At 41.2% G+C, this 18,879-nt stretch overlaps 1 protein-coding gene across 1 annotated transcript in view; it reads right to left on the bottom strand.

The window, feature by feature from the left end:
• Positions 1 to 1,985: 1,985 nt before the first annotated feature.
• MXRA5 (matrix remodeling associated 5) overlaps positions 1,986 to 18,879 on the bottom strand; it is a 57,308-nt gene continuing 40,414 nt past the window's right edge. Inside the window, exons 4-7 of the mRNA XM_075263661.1 lie at positions 18,394 to 18,784; positions 10,703 to 15,499; positions 8,393 to 9,293; positions 1,986 to 4,014 (exon numbers count right to left, since the gene is read on the bottom strand). Of these exons, the coding sequence (XP_075119762.1) occupies positions 2,109 to 4,014; positions 8,393 to 9,293; positions 10,703 to 15,499; positions 18,394 to 18,784 (7,995 nt within the window). The 3' untranslated portion in view covers positions 1,986 to 2,108. The remainder of the gene's footprint in view (positions 4,015 to 8,392; positions 9,294 to 10,702; positions 15,500 to 18,393; positions 18,785 to 18,879) is intronic.

Raw genomic sequence — 18,879 nt, 5'->3', positions numbered from 1 at the left:
GCTCTTATGTCAATCATTGGGGAACAATGTGTAAGGCCGGGGCCCACGTGGCAGAACCACCGCAGTTTGCCAGTGGCAGAAACACCACAGAAAAAAGATGCAGTGTCTTACAATCACAGCAATTTGGATGGGATTTTAGTGAATCCCATCCCTGCTTTGCGGTGAAATAAACGTCACGGTTGTCAATGTCAATTTTGGCTATGATTTCCCTATAGGTATAATTGAAGGAGAAACCTCTGCAAACTTTCTGTGCAAAGTGCAATGCGTTGCCGACACTGTTTTTTCCCGCTGCACTTTTTTTGTTGCGGGATGCTACGTGGGGGCTTTAACCTAAAAGAGTCTTCATGCTGTGAGTGCATTGATTTGGGCTAAAAAGAGAGATATTATATTATATTATCAGTAGAGATGAGCGAGAAGTACTCGATCGAGTAGGAATTCGATCGAATACTACGGTATTTGAAATACTCGTACTCAATCGAGTACCACTCGCTATTCGAATGGAAAAGTTCGATGCAGAACCAGCATTAATGCTAAACAGTCGGCCAATCAACACTGGTTCTTCTCCTACCTTTAGAAGTCTTCTCCGTGCAGCTTCCCCACGGCGTCTTCCGGCTCTGAATTCACTCTGCCAGGCATTGGGCCTGGGCAGAGCCGACTGCGCATGTCCGCTTGTAGTGCGGGCATGCGCAGTCAGCTCTGCCCAGGCCCGATGCCTGGCAGAATGAATTCAGAGCCAGAAGACGCTGCGGCGACGCTGCATGGAGAAGACTTCTTGGAGGATCCAGCCCGACCCTCACTCGTGGACTTGGTAAGTATAATTTGATCGAATGTTGCCTACCCCTGAAACGAGCATTTTCCCCCCACAGACTATAATAGGGTTCAATATTCGATTCGAGTAGTCCAATATTGAGGGGCTACTCAAAACGAATATTGAACCTCGAACATTTTACTGTTCGCTCATCTCTAATTATCAGCTGTAATTCCTCCAGGTAGTATAAGCTTCTCCCACATTCTAGAAACATACTGACAACTCCATATCTGTAAATCACCCCCAGCATGAAGCGGCCCCCAATAACAATCTACAACGATGACAATGGTTTGGAAAATAATATTTATTATAAAATGTACAGTACAATGATCATAATAATATAAACACAGTTTTTCAGCAAAGTCTTTTAAAGACCAAATAATTTATAGAAATGAGACAGTGATTGCAGTAATTTTTGTCTCATGGTTAGATTACTAATATAAAACATATGCAAAAAGCAATAACCGCAGTCATATTTTTCTGTTGCATATTTATAAGTTCATTTTTCTCAAAGCCCCTATGGGAACTGAGATGGGTACGTTTCAGCATGGCGGAACATTAGTTATCCAGTATGTGGCTGCGCACAACTAAAGGCAAATTATAACGAAAAAGTGAATTGCTCCTATTGGAAAACATAGGATGGATTACTGTAAATATAATTATCTTTTCATAGAAGCAACTTCTGTTTTTTTTGGGTTTTTTTGCGCTATAATTTTCCTTTAAAGATAGTGGTATTGGATCACTAAGGAGGTCAAGGAAAAGAAAATGTCTTCAAATAAAGAGCAAAACACATATAACGGTAGTATATGCAGAGTATTAATACTTCTTTGGTAGTAAGGTGCAGATCAAGTCAATGCGATACTGTATCGGTCAGAAATAGGAGTGGTATATAATGTGGTTGAGTTTCAAAAGCTGTAAAATGGGATATTTTGTACATCTAGGCCTTTGGTCTCAGTATCTGTATTTTTGGTTGTAAATAGAGATGAGCGAGTACTGTTCGGATCAGCCGATCCGAACAGCACGCACCATAGAAATGAATGGATGCACCTGGTACTTCCGCTTTGACGGCGGCCGGCCGCTTAACCCCCCGCGTGCCGGCTACGTCCATTCATTTCTATGCGAGCGTGCTGTTCGGATCGGCTGATCCGAACAGTACTCGTTCATCTCTAGTTGTAAATGAATATACCGTTCATGGAAGTTTGGTTAGATAGTTGGACGATGTCTGTAATAATTGATACAGTATACTTTGCACTTGTATGGCAGTCGTGGGCTTTTACCTGGATAGTTGACCTCATTTGTCTTAATATACATGTATATAGGTTGTTTTTGTGTCACTGCCTAATATATTTTTAGCTGTGCATTTATAATAACCTGCATCTCTCTTTGAAGAATGTTGAACAACTAATGTCCCTTGAGGATGAAGAAATTTGTTTCCGTATAAGCGAGACTGAGCTCCTGCGGTCAAGTGAGATTTATCTGGAAGCTCCCAGGTTATTTCAGCTTTTGGTATCCCAATGGACATGCAATTTAACTGAACAGAGCTTCCTGGTCGAGCATAAATAACAGGCGCAGGGCTAGTAGTTATACGCGGAGGATAAGCGATGACTATCACCGGGACGTTCATTGTCGATGAACCATATTGTGTTTTTGCTTTACATTGATAACTTCCTCTATCATATACACTAGTGTTTCTTACAACAAGGGAGCCATTTTGTAACAAAGAAATACGGCCTTTATCTTGTGGACCTTCCATAACCACTCCATTGGGTAATGTCCAAGAGATATGAGGCCTTGTTTCTCCTTGTGTCATGCAGTGAAGTTGCAAAGTCTCTCCGTTAATGATACTGACTAAGTTATTGTAATTGTTACTTATATGAGGTTTACGGCCAATTTGCAAAGTGACCATTCTGTCGGCAGATCCAGCTACGTTTACAGCTCTGCATCGATAGGTTCCTGCATCTGCAGCTGCTGTGGAACCAATGTGTAACGTACCATCTTGTCTATGGAACATTCTGTGCAGATGATTGCCGCTATTGATCTGCGTTCCATTTGGAAGGATCCATATTATGTCAGGTTGTGGGATACCTACAGCTGAGCAGTTAAGTTTAGCAGACTGTCCCTCGGCCACCACAACATTTTCATTGTCATTGTTAAAATGAGGTTTTACTGCTGGTTCGGTCACAGTCAGTTGTACAATTAGCTTAGCCTCTCCGCCTTCATTCCTTCCAATGCATGTTAGCTGTACTGAATCTGTTTTCCTGAGTACTTTAATTTCCAGGGTTCCGTTGCGATGAACTGCGATTCTATTTCCATAGTAAGGAGCGGGAAGGATTACTCCTTCAGGAAAAGCCCACATAACACGAGGTGTTGGAATGCCTTCAGCTTTGCAGTCTATCAATAATCGGGTATCTTTCATGGCAGACTCTTTTACTGTCATTATAGCATTGGAATATCCATTGATCTTAGGTGGAAGAACGTTAACATGAATCTGAACCAGTTTTCTATCCTCACCACCTTTGTTCTGTGCCAAACATGTGTAGTTTCCACTATCAGATCGTTGAGCTTTTTGGATAAGAAGAGTGCCATCTTGGAAGATTTGGTATTTTTCAGATGAAGAAGGTATGGGTCGATTTGCAGGGGAGAGCCATGTTATTTTAGGGACAGGCTCACCTTTGGCCTCACAAGAAACAGTGACTACATCCCCATAGGGTACATTGACAACTGAATAGGTTTTATTCTTAATAACTGCTTTTTCTGCCACGACTTTGACACTTACTCGCATCTCATCTTGCCCAATTTGGTTCACGGCATAGCAGGTGTAGTCACCTTCCTCTTTCATTCCTACCTCATTGAAGTACAAGGTTCCATTATTAAATACAACATATCTTCTTGAGCGTGTCCCGCTATCATCTGACTGCATGACATTATTGACCATACTTCCATCTGGTAAACTCCAGGAGATATCAGGATTGGGAACACCAGTGGCAACACAATCAACCTTTAGATCTCCACCATATATAACTTTATGGTCCATACCATTTTTATGTTGAATTTTAGCGGGTTTCATCATCACATTTACTTTGAGAACCAAATAGTCATCTCCCAGCTTGTTTCTTGCCATACACAAATAGTCCCCAGCATCTTTTTCAGTAACTGAATAGATGATAAGCGTTCCATTTGAAAACGTCTTGATCCTTGAGTCAAAGCTAAAATAAAACAGAAACACCATATTAGTACATGCAAGTAATGTAATATATCTTTCTGTAGCCAAAAATTGTGACAATATTAATTTTCATGCAAACACTGTATAGACCAACACGGATAGGTAAGCTTAATTTTGATCGTTGGACCATCTTTATTGTTGTTGACCTACTGAGGTTAATGAGGCATATTTGAGGTTGACGTACTATAATCTTATACATAAAGGAGTCTCCTATTCTGACGACAATGCCATAGAAAACAGCTTTTCTGAAATTAGTAGTGATTGATCTTATAAAGAATTTAGTGTGTAGTAGTAAATGCTCCTGCTGTATAGATCCTTGTGTCTTAGAAAACTTGGATACAATATGTAAGACAGATCCAAGGCCCATAGGTTGGACCACAGATTAGGTTGGTAATAAGCACAACACATACTACTACTAGATCATTTGAAGTTATTACATAATCTGATCAGTCGGAGTTCAGTCTGTGGCTTCCTGCCAATTCTGAGACTGATTTTACTTTTATTTGGGTCAGTGGTACCCTCAGCCAGGGTCCTGGCAGTAGGATCCTCCCCCAAATAGTAATGGTATGTCCTAGCAATATGTATTAGCTTGCGATGGTTGTAAAGTCACTTTTATACATAAGGCCTGGCTCACATCTGCGTTCCGTATTCCGTTCAGGGAGTCCACATGGGGCCCCCCCAGAATGGAATACCGAACACATTGACAAGTGGTGAGCTTATGAAAGCACACGTACCCCAGACACAATAATGGGGTCCGTGTGTCTTCTGTGCACTGTCCTCATGAGTCATGTAGAGAGATAAGTACTTCATTAACTACTTTCTTGTCCGCATGACATATCCGAACACCGAGTGGAAAACACATGGACCCCATTATAGTGTATGAAGTCTGTGTGCTTTCATTGCTCACCGCTTGTCAATTCATTTAGTATTCCATTAGGGGGATCCCCAAGTGGACTCCCCGAACAGAATACCGAACGCAGATGTGAACCAGGCCTTAGATGTGTTATTCTTATTTATTTTAAATCACCATTAATGTGCTAATTAATGAATTAGTGTTTAATTATTTTAGGTTTTGCCAGGTATTTCTGAAGATGTGGGTGTTAAGGCTGTTAGAGTTGTATCAGGAGTCTAAGGCTTGTATAGAGGGGACAGGGTGTGGACAACCTTGTAAATCATTGTTAATATTGTAATTAGAACTAAATTTTCTGGGCAATGGTTGACCAGTGAAGGAACTGAGAGACAGGAGAGGCAAAGGTGGAAGAAGGGAGCATAAATTAACTGGGCAATAAAGTTAAGGGAAGTTTGGATGGGTGCAAAAGTGGTAGATGGGAGGCAGCAGAGAAGGATGCTGCAGTAGTTTGTAGTGCCATCAACCATCTTCTTTGGAGTGGCCTGCTGGGGGAGTACTCGAGAAGCTGATTAGAAGGGCCAGCTCTGTCCTGGGGAGATCCCTGGACCCAATACAGGTAGTGGGTGACATAAGGATACTCTCCGTGGTGAGCTCCATGCTGGAGAACAACTCCCATCCTATGTATGAGACTGTGACAGTACTGGGCAGTAGAGATGAGCGAACACTAAAATGTTCGAGGTTCGAAATTCGATTCGAACAGCCGCTCACTGTTCGAGTGTTCGAATGGGTTTCGAACCCCATTATAGTCTATGGGGAACATAAACTCGTTAAGGGGGAAACCCAAATTCGTGTCTGGAGGGTCACCAAGTCCACTATGACACCCCAGGAAATGATACCAACACCCTGGAATGACACTGGGACAGCAGGGGAAGCATGTCTGGGGGCATAAAAGTCACTTTATTTCATGGAAATCCCTGTCAGTTTGCGATTTTCGCAAGCTAACTTTTCCCCATAGAAATGCATTGGCCAGTGCTGATTGGCCAGAGTACGGAACTCGACCAATCAGCGCTGGCTCTGCTGGAGGAGGTGGAGTCTAAGATCGCTCCACACCAGTCTCCATTCAGGTCCGACCTTAGACTCCGCCTCCTCCGGCAGAGCCAGCGCTGATTGGCCGAAGGCTGGCCAATGCATTCCTATGCGAATGCAGAGACTTAGCAGTGCTGAGTCAGTTTTGCTCAACTACACATCTGATGCACACTCGGCACTGCTACATCAGATGTAGCAATCTGATGTAGCAGAGCCGAGGGTGCACTAGAACCCCTGTGCAAACTCAGTTCACGCTAATAGAATGCATTGGCCAGCGCTGATTGGCCAATGCATTCTATTAGCCCGATGAAGTAGAGCTGAATGTGTGTGCTAAGCACACACATTCAGCTCTACTTCATCGGGCTAATAGAATGCATTGGCCAGCGCTGATTGGCCAGAGTACGGAACTCGACCAATCAGTGCTGGCTCTGCTGGAGGAGGCGGAGTCTAAGATCGCTCCACACCAGTCTCCATTCAGGTCCGACCTTAGACTCCGCCTCCTCCAGCAGAGCCAGTGCTGATTGTCCGAATTCCGTACTCTGGCCAATCAGCACTGGCTAATGCATTGTATTGGCGTGATGAAGCAGTGCTGAATGTGTGTGCTTAGCACACACATTCAGCTCTACTTCATCGGGCTAATAGAATGCATTGGCCAATCAGCGCTGGCCAATGCATTCTATTAGCTTGATGAAGCAGAGTGTGCACAAGGGTTCAAGCGCACCCTCGGCTCTGATGTAGCAGAGCCGAGGGTGCACAAGGGTTCAAGTGCACCCTCGGCTCTGCTACATCAGAGCCGAGGGTGCGCTTGAACCCTTGTGCACACTCTGCTTCATCAAGCTAATAGAATGCATTGGCCAGCGCTGATTGGCCAATGCATTCTATTAGCCCGATGAAGTAGAGCTGAATGTGTGTGCTAAGCACACACATTCAGCACTGCTTCATCACGCCAATACAATGCATTAGCCAGTGCTGATTGGCCAGAGTACGGAATTCGGCCAATCAGCGCTGGCTCTGCTGGAGGAGGCGGAGTCTAAGGTCGGACCTGAATGGAGACTGGTGTGGAGCGATCTTAGACTCCGCCTCCTCCAGCAGAGCCAGAGCTGATTGGTCGAGTTCCGTACTCTGGCCAATCAGCGCTGGCCAATGCATCCCTATGGGAAAAAGTTTATCTCACAAAAATCACAATTACACACCCGATAGAGCCCCAAAAAGTTATTTTTAATAACATTCCCCCCTAAATAAAGGTTATCCCTAGCTATCCCTGCCTGTACAGCTATCCCTGTCTCATAGTCACAAAGTTCACATTCTCATATGACCCGGATTTGAAATCCACTATTCGTCTAAAATGGAGGTCACCTGATTTCGGCAGCCAATGACTTTTTCCAATTTTTTTCAATGCCCCCGGTGTCGTAGTTCCTGTCCCACCTCCCCTGCGCTGTTATTGGTGCAAAAAAGGCGCCAGGGAAGGTGGGAGGGGAATCGAATTTTGGCGCACTTTACCACGCGGTGTTCGATTCGATTCGAACATGGCGAACACCCTGATATCCAATCGAACATGTGTTCGATAGAACACTGTTCGCTCATCTCTACTGGGCAGTACTGTCGGTGACCGACTGCTTCACCACAAGTGTGAGAAGGTGTGCTATTGGAAGTCTTTCCTCTCAACTGTGTTTAGGTTGTACATCCAACACCGAGCTAAGTGGAGATCACTCCGTACAGAGAACAGAAAGATCTTTAAGTTGTGATATCCCTTCTACTACCTTTTTTTTCTGTACCTACTGTTTCTGCAATGCCTCTACCTTGGAGCTTTTCCATTCATATTTGCATTTTGTATTATTATTGTATTATTTATGCTGCTGTAACACACTGAATTTCCCCATGGTGGGACTATCAAAGGATAATCTTATGGGAGATCAAGCAACATGCACTACAAGTTTTTGATAAATTGAGGTTGACCAAAGAGCAGACTTGAGAAATAATTTTGAAGTGACATAGTAGGAGGTGATAAAGGCTTGGATGTGTAATTTGAGGACCAAAGAGAAATAGCTGAGTGTCATCTGTGTAAACGTGATACTGAAAGCCATAAAATTCAATGAACTATTCCAGGTCACATTTATAGGAGAAAATCCCATGACAGAGCCTTGAAGAACACCAATAGAGAGTATGTGACTATAGGAGGTGGGGACACCAAATGTTTGGATGATAAAGTATGAGAGGGATAATTCTGTGATACCAAGGACAATACAGTTTAACATCTCAGAATTCAAGATTGTTTGGTATCATAAGTACAGTAAAATTGTGGAATATTGCTGTCTTGTATGCAGTATACTGTACATTTAATATCTTTTCAGATACAGAACACCATGTAACAGAATGGTCTTGCAATATGATTAGCTTTTTAGTTGAAAACAGAATAACAAAATACCTGAAGAAGGAATCCACCAGGCGTTTAGAAGGAAGCCTCCACATTATTCTTGGCCATGGGTCACCAGCTGCACTACAATCTAGCCGTAGAGTTCCACCATAGGATACATCTGTTTTCTGGGGAGAACTTGCAGTGATCTTTGCATTTGATGGAAACTTCCTTACATCGAGATATACTACTCTTCTGGCAGCACCTACAATATTTGCTGCGATGCACTCGTACTTCCCAATGTCTCTTGGCGAGCTGTTACGTATATAGAGAGTCCCATTTGGAAATACAAACAAATTCCCATTTGCATACTGTGAAGGACGGACCTGTGTACCATCTAGGAGCACCCAACGAATAGTAGGTGGAGGAGCACCTTTAGCAGAACAATGAATATAAATACTATGACTCTGTGGCAATGAAATATTTTCCACTTTTTCCTGTTGAATTATGGGAGGTAAAGGTGATACCTGAAGCTTTACAGACAAACTGTCTGCTCCTGCCACATTGCTAGCAACACACTTGTAGACCCCTCGATCAGGAAATGTCACATCTTTAATGGATAAACTTCCATTTGCAAACAGCATTACACGAGAATCTGTCGTAGAGACCATATGTAGTATTTTCCTGTCTGGCAAGATCCAAGATATATGGGCAGGCGGTACACCACTAGTGTTACAATCCATTGTAATTGTATCTCCGAGATATACTAAAGTATCCTTGTAGCGAGGTAGTAGTATTTTGGGTTGCTGAGCCACCACTGACAAAGTAACAGTCATCTTATCGACACCATGCTTGTTCTGTGCAGTACACATATATTGGCCACGGTCCTGAAGCTGAAGATTCTGTATATGCAATGTTCCATTATCCAAGACTTCAAAACGTTGTATTTTGTTTCTTGAAGACATTATTGCACCTGTAATAGTGAAACAAAATCTATAAGTATAACTGCTAGACAAATTTTTTCCCAATTTTCCGACTGGCATCATTTTAATGGATGATATGTAAGGCCCAGTTCATGTTTTCGTTTGGGCCATTCCATTCCCCTATCTGCATGAAATATGCAAACAGGAAAGCCCTGCAAGCAGTGCTTTTCTCCCTTCAATTTTTGTGCGGAAACCACACAAATCCCATTTTATTCCATGGGGTCCGCTGGTTTCATAAGGTAACCACTTTTTTATGCGGATAGGTTTCCATTCTGGGGGGTCCCCAAGTGGATTCCATGAATGGAAATCAGAACACAGATGTGAATGGGGCCTAAGAATGCACTTTCCTTACAGTGGTGGAAATGTATTATACAGTATCAGCTGGAGAATTGAATCTGTTTGGTGAAGGCGCTTTCCAGCTAATACAAACCATTCAAGCTTTACTAACAAATTCTGCTAACTAGAGATGAGCGAGTAGTGTTCGATCGAGTAGGTGTTCGATCGAATACTATGGTATTCGAAATACTCGTACTCGATTGAACACTACTAGCAGTTCGAAGTTTAAGGTTTGATGCAGAACCAGCGTTGATTGGCAGAATGGCCCAGGCGTCGGGCAGGGCAGAGCCGACCGCGCATGCGCCGTCGGCTCTGCCTAGGCCCCGATGCCTCGGCAGAGTGAATTCCAGCCGGAAGACGCCGCGGGGGCGCTGCGCCGGGAGAAGACTTCAAGGGGAATCCAGCCCGACCGTCACTCGTGGACTTGGTAAGTATAATTTTATCGAATGTTGCCTACCCCTGAAACGAGCATTTCCCCCCGTAGACTATAATGGGGTTCGAAATCCGTTCGAACAGCCGAACAGTGTGCGGCTGTTCGAATCGGATTTCGAACCTCGGACATTTTAGTGTTCGCTCATTTCTACTGCTAACACTTCAATATGAGCGCCAATGTTCTAAGTACCCATAGGTCTATAGGTACCCATAGATGGCACAGAAGAGACAGTGTTGATGATTGCAAAGATTTTTAGTAAATAAGTGTAACATAAAAATAACAGAACTTTTTTTGCTTGGGAACTATTCTTTGCAAAAAAGTGGCATATTTCAATGATGTAACTAATGCTAAACATTTTCCGTTTGCCATTATTTTTCCGTTTGCCATTATTTTTCCTTTGGAATTCATTCAATTCCAGTACGTAAAAAAAAAAAAAGTTGCTGTTTGGAGACTGTCAAAAATTAGCGTGACCTAACTTTTTATTCTAATTATGGCTTTTATGAAGACCCAACACGGCCTGGTTTAGGTTTATTTATACAGCCTTATATATAAATTCACACAAACAACAGGCTTGGAATATTGTATTATAATTTTAGTGTATGTATTACAATAAAACATTGTATGCCTTACCTGTAGCAAGTTTTGTCCAAGTAATGGAAGGTTTAGGTTCTCCAGTAGTTTCACATGGGAAAACAGCATCCATCTCAAATGGTACGGATACAAATTGGTAACCAGTGGTCGTAATCTTGGGTTTGCTTTCTTGGAATCTGTTGACTAGTGAAGTTTGCTGAGTTGCTTCTATCTTATTTGTTGTAAGTCGAGGTCTTTGATTTACATTGAAGTAATGCCACAATGGCTGGGCAGTAGAACTTGGCTGAGTTGTGCGACTTTGCACAATGTAGGTAGGAGTTGTAGTAGATGTGGTTGTGGCAATGTTACGGGTTACTAAATGAGCAGGGGAAGTGGTGGTTTTTATAGCACTTGCTGTTGTCCAGGCTTTATTATTTGTACTGGCTGGGGCTAAAATCATTGGAGGAATAGGCTTAGATGTAACAGTAAACTGAAAATGCCTTGTTCTGTTATAACGATATGGAATTCTTGGGTTGATGTAATATGGATTTATGTGGTATGGTATACGAACAGAGGTACCTTTACTATCAGTTATAAAGTTATTTCCATATGGTCTGTAATAGGGCGTAATTCGTTGTCCTGGAGTGATCTTATTTGGTGTCACTGGTCTTGGTCTGAATAATGGAACAGCAGTAGTAGTGGTTGTTGTAGGGGTAGTTGTTGACATATGTGGAGTAAATACTTTCTTTTCCTGGACATTTTGCACTGTATGTGCGGTGTAAGCTGTGATTTCTGGTTTATTGGTTATTACAATTGGCTGATTGGTCACATAGTAGCGTAACGGTCCATGGGTTCCAATGTGAGGTGGCCTTATATTTCCTCTGACTGGGTTATAATAAGGTGGAACTATTCCATGATGGTAGTTGTTCACTATTCGAGGTTGATGACGATATTTTGGGTTATAAGGGAGGCTGTTGTTTGATTTTGGACTATAGGTGTCTTTTACCTGTTCTTGTTTAGGTTGCACAAAGACTTTATTCTGGTTGGAAGAATATGCATCTAGCTCATTTATCCTAGATGGAAAAGTACTTTTTTGCCATACCTTAGTACCATGTGTTGGTGCGACTGGATTAACAGGTTCTTGATATTTGGTCTTAGAAACTGAGGGCTGTATTGGCAAATGTTGGGTGCTTGGGGAAGTCACATAGAATTGTGTTGTAGATACAAAACTGTTTCTTGTAATTGGATAAATTGGCAAATACTTGCCAGGATTAGGTGTTACGTTCTGCTTATATGGGTGTCTAAGTGTTGCCGCATTTGAGTGGTAGGTGTGGATTGTTCTTTCATTATGTTTGTCTTTAGTAACTGCAGTGGTAGTTTTTTGAGTTTGTTGTACTGTTGTTGAATGCCTAATTTTTTGGGTAAAAGTTGGATATTTAATGGGACTGTGAGTTTTAGCACTTTGGGTGGTTATTGTTGGAGGCTCTTCTGTGAGACGCACTGGAGATGATTCTGTTACAAAGGCAGGTCTAGGTTCTGGAACCTCTAGTTCAGTATCTTCTGAAATATCAGGTGTTTCTGTAGTTGTTTGCCAGTACTGATGTGGGTTGGTTTTAGGCAATGTTGTTGTGGTTCTCTTTGTATGTGGTATACCTTTATTCTCTTGCATATCATCTGAGTCACCAACAGATGTCAACGTATATAATTCTTTAACTTTGTCTACGTCTACAGTTTCCAAAGTCTCTGTTGTTGTAACTGGGGAAACAAGTGGCACTTCCACCATTGTGGCAGGAGTTTGGGTTGTAGACAGCACATCTGGTGTAGGTGTAGTAGAAGAAGACACAAGCACTGCACTATGATAAGTTGACTGAATATATGTTGGGTGAGTAGTTACCCTAGGTGGATGCACAATATTATCTTGATTTTGATTTATCCAAACTCTTGTGATCTTTTCTTCTTCTTCGGATATTGGTCTTTGAGTAACCAAATTGAAATGACTTTGTGCAGGGGATGATGTAGGATTCATTTGGTTTTGGCGGTGTCTGAATCTGTTTGGTCGAAACCTTCGCCTCCCATTGTTTCTTCTCCTAGGATACTGAACGTAGGCATGTGTTGAATAGGGGGTTGTTGTTGTAGTTGGTATCGGAGTCGTGACTGGCAAAGTTGTAGTAGTTGGACTTGTAATCCATAAATCCTGCTCTGTTTCTAATGAGGTTTGTTGATAATTTTCCCCATTAATGATGTTGGCACTATTAGAAGTAGTTTCTTCTGCTTCTGGGTATAGATCTTCAGCAGGCACAATATGATCAGAAACAACTGGAACAGATAACATGATGTCGGCATTAATAGTAGTTGTAAGAGGAGGTGATGCAGAGGTAATGCCAGTTGATTTAGGTATAATACCATCTATGGCTTTAGAGACTATTTCATCATGTTCATGAATAGTAGTTTCAGTTTGAGATGTGGTAGACATGTCAGTGGTCACTCGTAATGAATAAACAGTATTACTGTCTTCTGCTATTTCTGGTTCTGTATATTGATAAGGTGATGTATCTGTAGTATGTTGTGTATCATACATAGGTGTTGTATCTATTTCACCGTCATCTGTATCATCTATTTCAGTAGTAGACACAGTAGTAATGGTTGGAATTGGAACTGGAGTAGGGTCTTCATCTACAAGGTTCTCTTCTTGTTCTGGAGTGTACTCTGTTTCATATGTTTCTGTTGGCTCAACAATTTCAATATCTACATCATCCTCCGTAAAAGCTTTAAAGTCTTCCTCACCTGCAGAATAAATTGAATCTTCTATATCCGAATTTTCATTATTTGACTTGACAGGGGTTGTTGCACTTATAGTGTTAAATAAAAGATCTGATTCTGTAGTTGCTTCCTCTTGAATATCCTCTACAAATGGAACCTCACTATAATCATCTACTTCTTCCTTAGTTATTTCCAAGGTTTTGTGGTCTTCCTGTGTTGTGAGGTCTTGATATTGTGTTATGGTCACTTTTGGGGAAGATGTGATATGTAAGACCTCATCATTGTCATCTGCTGAGGCTTCCTCTACATTACTTGCTACATCTGTTATGGAATAGACTGGTTCAGATATCATGGAAGGCGTTGCGTCTTCATGTTGATAGGAAGGGGAAGTTACAGCTTTTGGGGTGGTTAGAAGTGGAACATCAGTAGTTTTTAGATTATTTCTGTTTCTAACTTTGGCCAAAATAGTGGCCCATTTCTTGGGATCAATCTGTTTATTACCTCCAATTATTCTTCTTCTGGATTCAAATTTTCTTCGACCTTCCGCTATATTGCTATCATCATCTTTCTCTGTATTTTTCCATGGATTATTTTTTTTCCTGTCTTTTCTGGTATTTTTTCCTTGAATTCTAGAACCTTTTTTTCCCCCAGATTTTATTTTGTCTTGACCTTTGAATTTGTCTGTTTCCTCTTGTACATCCCTCTCACCAGATCCCCTATCATCATCTATCAAGTCATATGTAGGTTTAGAAGAGACCTTTACCATAGGTCGTTTCTTAATTATTGTTACTTTATTTAACTGCTCAGAGAACTTTCTCAGTATTTCCACCTGTACACTGTACTGATCTGATCCATATTGATTGAGAGCGATGCACCTATAGAGGCCACCATCGGTAAGCTTAGATGTTGGAATTAGCAAGGACCCATCATTTGATAAGTATGCACCTGTTTTATTCATACCTGAATTTATAATGTTATTGCTTGGTAAAATCCAATTCACGTCAGCATTGGGATTTGCCACTGTGCTACATGGTAGAGTTATAGATTCTCCGACAGTTTTGGTGACCACTTTGATATTGCTTTCAGATATCTCATTCGAAGAAGGCTGCACCACCACTCTAATAGCCAAAGTGTCAACCTCATGCTTTACTTGCGCAACACAATGATAGATTCCAGAATCTTGGAAATCTGCTTCTTTCACCGTCAGCTGTCCATTGGTGGAAATAGAGTATCTACTATCATGATTATTATATGGAGCTTTTAAAGTTGTGCCATCGGGAAAACTCCATTCTATAGTAGGTGTTTCGGAAGACTTTACGTGGCAGGTCATTTGAAAGCTCTTGCCTTTAATGACACTATAGGATGTTTTGGCATTTTCATTCCTATTTATCATGACCCAACTAGTCTTTGGATATTGAATGTCTTTTGTGTGAATGGACTGAGAGAGCTGTGTAGAGAAGGACAGAGTCACTTTCTTTGCTGTGCTCATTCTTCTATTCAGTTGAATCTTTATGACTGTTTGCATCACCCATTCCGGTTCTGCGGATATGACGGCTCGTACTCCTGTGTAATAATAGGAATCATGATCCAGATTCTGTTTATATCTATAAGTCGTCTTTAAGCTATCAGTAAACAGAAGTTCTCTTTCCAGTTTCACAGGAACCTCGCTGTAGTAGGCTATCAGTTTCCATAACTTTTCATAGTTATCCCGAGTCATAGGACATTCAAAATTTAGAACAAATGTTGCATTAACATCAATTTCCTCTTGATGAAGTTGGTTCCACTGAATTTTGCTGTAGTCTTCAGTTTTCTTCATGTGACACTCCAAATTGACTTTGTTTCCGTGCTCATCGGTCATGTTTAAAATAACCTGTCCGAGAAAATCTTTATTTAAGTCTAACAATTGTGAGTCAATGTCATCGTCTTCAGAGTTAATATCGCTGCTGTTTGTCAGAAGAGGTGAGGAAATAGAGGGTCGGGAACAGGACATATCTTTCAAACTCTGAATTTCTTGATTTTGGAGTTGTCTTGGGGTAGAACACATTGCACACAGCTGTCCGTTTTCATATGATCTGTCTTTTTTGCATTTCAACACACCTAGAGGTATGTGGAACAAAATAAATGTTTTTAATATGAAACAGAATTATTATATGTCTTACAGTAAGAGATTAGAAACAATATTCCCTGTATAGGGAGATACGTTGGCATCAAAGCAAGCATAGCCCTCAGGCTACTTCTAGATATGATTATTGGGTAAGCAATTGCCTTTGAATCTGAAAACACCTGCTGTACATTACTATAAATGAGTACAGGTGAGCCCAGTAGCATGCAATTACAAGACTAAGAACCTCTATCAGACCACACCAATAATAGGACTGTATGATTTGCCTTCATCATAGATAGTAGATTTCTGGTCATTTTGGCTCCTTATAAATAGTAATGTACTACTTGTACAATAATGTCTTGTGATCAGAGATGAATAACTAAATAGATAGTCTTAACGATAGACATACACTTTAAGTAGCTGTTGGCCAAATGCTTGTTTGGGTGATAGCTATTCCTTTTGACTTCTCGAAACACAAGGAACTTGTCTTAGCCAAGCATTCATGTGTTATCAGTGGGGAGACAGAAGTATATTGTTGTCAGACGACTTTGGAGGTGACCTATCTTCAGTGAGATGAAAGAATTGGGCATATGTATAGTCAACCTTTCTTATTGTTCTTTCCCCCATCAACTTTTGGGACAGAGTTGGCTCACCACCATACACATAAGAAAGATGCCTGATCTCCTTGAAATTGATGGGTTCACCCAAATTTACATTTATGTGTATAGGCACTTAAAAGAGACTTTCCAAGTCTGGTGGGTGTCAGACTCTTGGCACTCCCACCATTTAGCTATTTGAAATGGCCACAGTGCTCAGATACATGTCTCTTCATTGGTTTGTACACCAGAACACTGTACATTTACTGTACGGGCTTTGGCCCATTAAAGTGGTTCTGTGTTTTGATGTAGAGACCAATACAAACAATGACGATCCCCTCAGACCCCAACCAATCTGATATACATCCACCTTCTTTTAGACGGATCAGAAAGTTAATTTGCGGCCTTGCTTGGAGCTTCAATGTTTCTAGTGGTTGAATGTACATTTTTTCTTTAGTCATTGTAAGAAAGTGGGGGTGGCCTCTATATGAATGAAATGGTGGTTGACTGATGCACATGACAGTGAAAAACTAATGTGTGATGGACATATTTTTAAAGTCTGTCACATGTCAATTTTTAGAACAATGGAAGTCAAGAGGTACATGAACATGTACATTTCTTTTAACAGACTTGTTTTTCTAGCTTGATGGACCCAATACAAGTTTTTTTTGGCTACTGTATCTGCTTCCCAAATGTTAAAAGGAGATTATTGGCTTGGGTTAAAAAAATTACCATTGAAGGTCATCCTTTATTTTTTTTAAGAATTAAAAATGGACAGATGGTGAGAAAAAGATAGAACACATTGCTAGAAAACAGAATATTTGCTATTTTATGTTGAGCTAAAAATTACCGTATTTTTCGGACTATAAGACGCACTTTTTTTCCTCCCAATATGGGAGGAAAATGTGTGTGCGTCTTATAGTCCGAATGCAGCGTGTGCAGCGTCTGTGTCCTGTCTATGAGAATCAAAAGGAGAGCAGCACGGTGCCTGCCTGCTCTGCCCCTCCTTCCCTGTCTGTGTCGCGTGTTTGCAGGAGCGAGATATGAGAGGCAGGGAAGTAGGGGCGGGCCAGACAGGTGAAGGAAGCGTGGTTTCAAGCTTGCCGAGAAAACCACGCCTCCTTCTCCCGTCTGGCCCGCCCCTCCTTCACTGCCTCTCAGATCTGGCTCTTGCAATGAAGCCACACAGACAGGGAAGGAGGGGCGGGCCAAACGGGAGGAGGAGGCGTGGTTTTCTCGGCAAGCTCGAAACCACGTCTCCTTCACCCGTCTGGCCCGCCCCTTTTTCTCTTCTTGCATAGCTTCACTGCAGGGTGTCTCTTTCCATCCATGGATGAGAATAGATAGATTAGATAGAATAGATAGATAGATAGATAGATAGATTTAGATAGATAGATAGATTTAGATAGATAGATATGTTCAAATCACCCCCATATCCCTAGAATACATATAAAACAAAAACATTACTGTGAAACACATACACATTTGGTATCCCTGTGTCCGAAAGCCCCCGGTTCTATTTACATTGGTGAAATATTATATTATTAGGTTATTAAATATTTCACCAATTTTTTTTCCTTAAAATTTTTTTTTTCCCTATTTTCCTCCTCTAAAACCTTAGTGCGTCTTATGGTCCGGTGCGTCTTATAGTCCGAAAAATACAGTAGTCACACGTTATATGACAGTCTATGACCAGCCACAATATCAATGTATAGAATCTCCCATAAAATAGTGCAAAAAAAAAAAGAGGATTTAAAAAAAAAATAAAAATATAAAAGTTCTAAATCCCTCCTTTCCCTAGAATACATATAAAAGTAGAAAATGACTGTGAAACACATACACATTAGGTATCCCTGTGTCTGAAAGTGCCCAGTCTCCTGAATATAGGGGATCTGCAGTGCTCCTGTTCCATCGGGAAGGAGTTAATAGGAGCACTGCAGATACCCTATATTCAGCCAGGCTGAATTCCAAGTGGGGGAAGAAAAAACAGTCCTCAAGCTCAGGGAAGGGGCAGACAGACAACCAAAACACCCTCTCCCCTTCCCCAGCACCCAGCAACTACTGCACCCAAAAACTCCGACCATTTTAATTTTTGAAATTTTCCAGTAGCTGCTGCATTTCCGCCCTAGGTTTATACTCGAGTCAATAAGTTTTCCCATTTTTTTGTGGTAAAATTAGGGGCCTCGGCTTATATTCGGGTCGGCTTATACTCGAGTATATACGGTAGGTGAAATTCAGAATTTTAAGTTATCATGCATGTATTAATATCAAAATTTCAGAAAAAAACTTACCATTGGACTGTTCGTCCCATTCAAGTAACCATTTTAATTGACAATCACAGGCCCACGGGTTGCCATGAAGATATAGGTTCTCTAGTAATGGCATTGTTTGGATCATGCCAGAGGGAAGTGTCTGAATCATATTGTCTGACAGATAAAGGTGCTTCAATGTAGACTGTCTGAAGTAGCCCAAAAAATTAAAAGTGCAGAAGGTGTTGACATGGAGTTGCTGAAGCAAGTTTCCTTCTAAATGAAGCAGTCTTAAGGAAGCTAATCCATTGAAGGCATTGGGATGTATAAACTCAACTTTGTTATGGTCAACGTGTAATCTGGTTAAACTAAAAAGTCCATGAAACGTGTGGCTGGTAATGACTTTCAGTTTATTGTAGCTCATTTTGAAAACCTTTGGATAAGACAAAACAAGAAAAACATATCTGTAAAATAATGAATTCACTCACAATATTAATCCATTATAATTTGTCATGCATCAAATACCAA

The sequence above is a fragment of the Leptodactylus fuscus genome, chromosome 2 (assembly GCF_031893055.1).
Source record: "Leptodactylus fuscus isolate aLepFus1 chromosome 2, aLepFus1.hap2, whole genome shotgun sequence".
Lineage (NCBI taxonomy): Eukaryota > Metazoa > Chordata > Amphibia > Anura > Leptodactylidae > Leptodactylus > Leptodactylus fuscus.
Note: the sequence above shows the minus strand (reverse complement) of the source record. Positions and strands in the feature narration are given on the sequence as shown.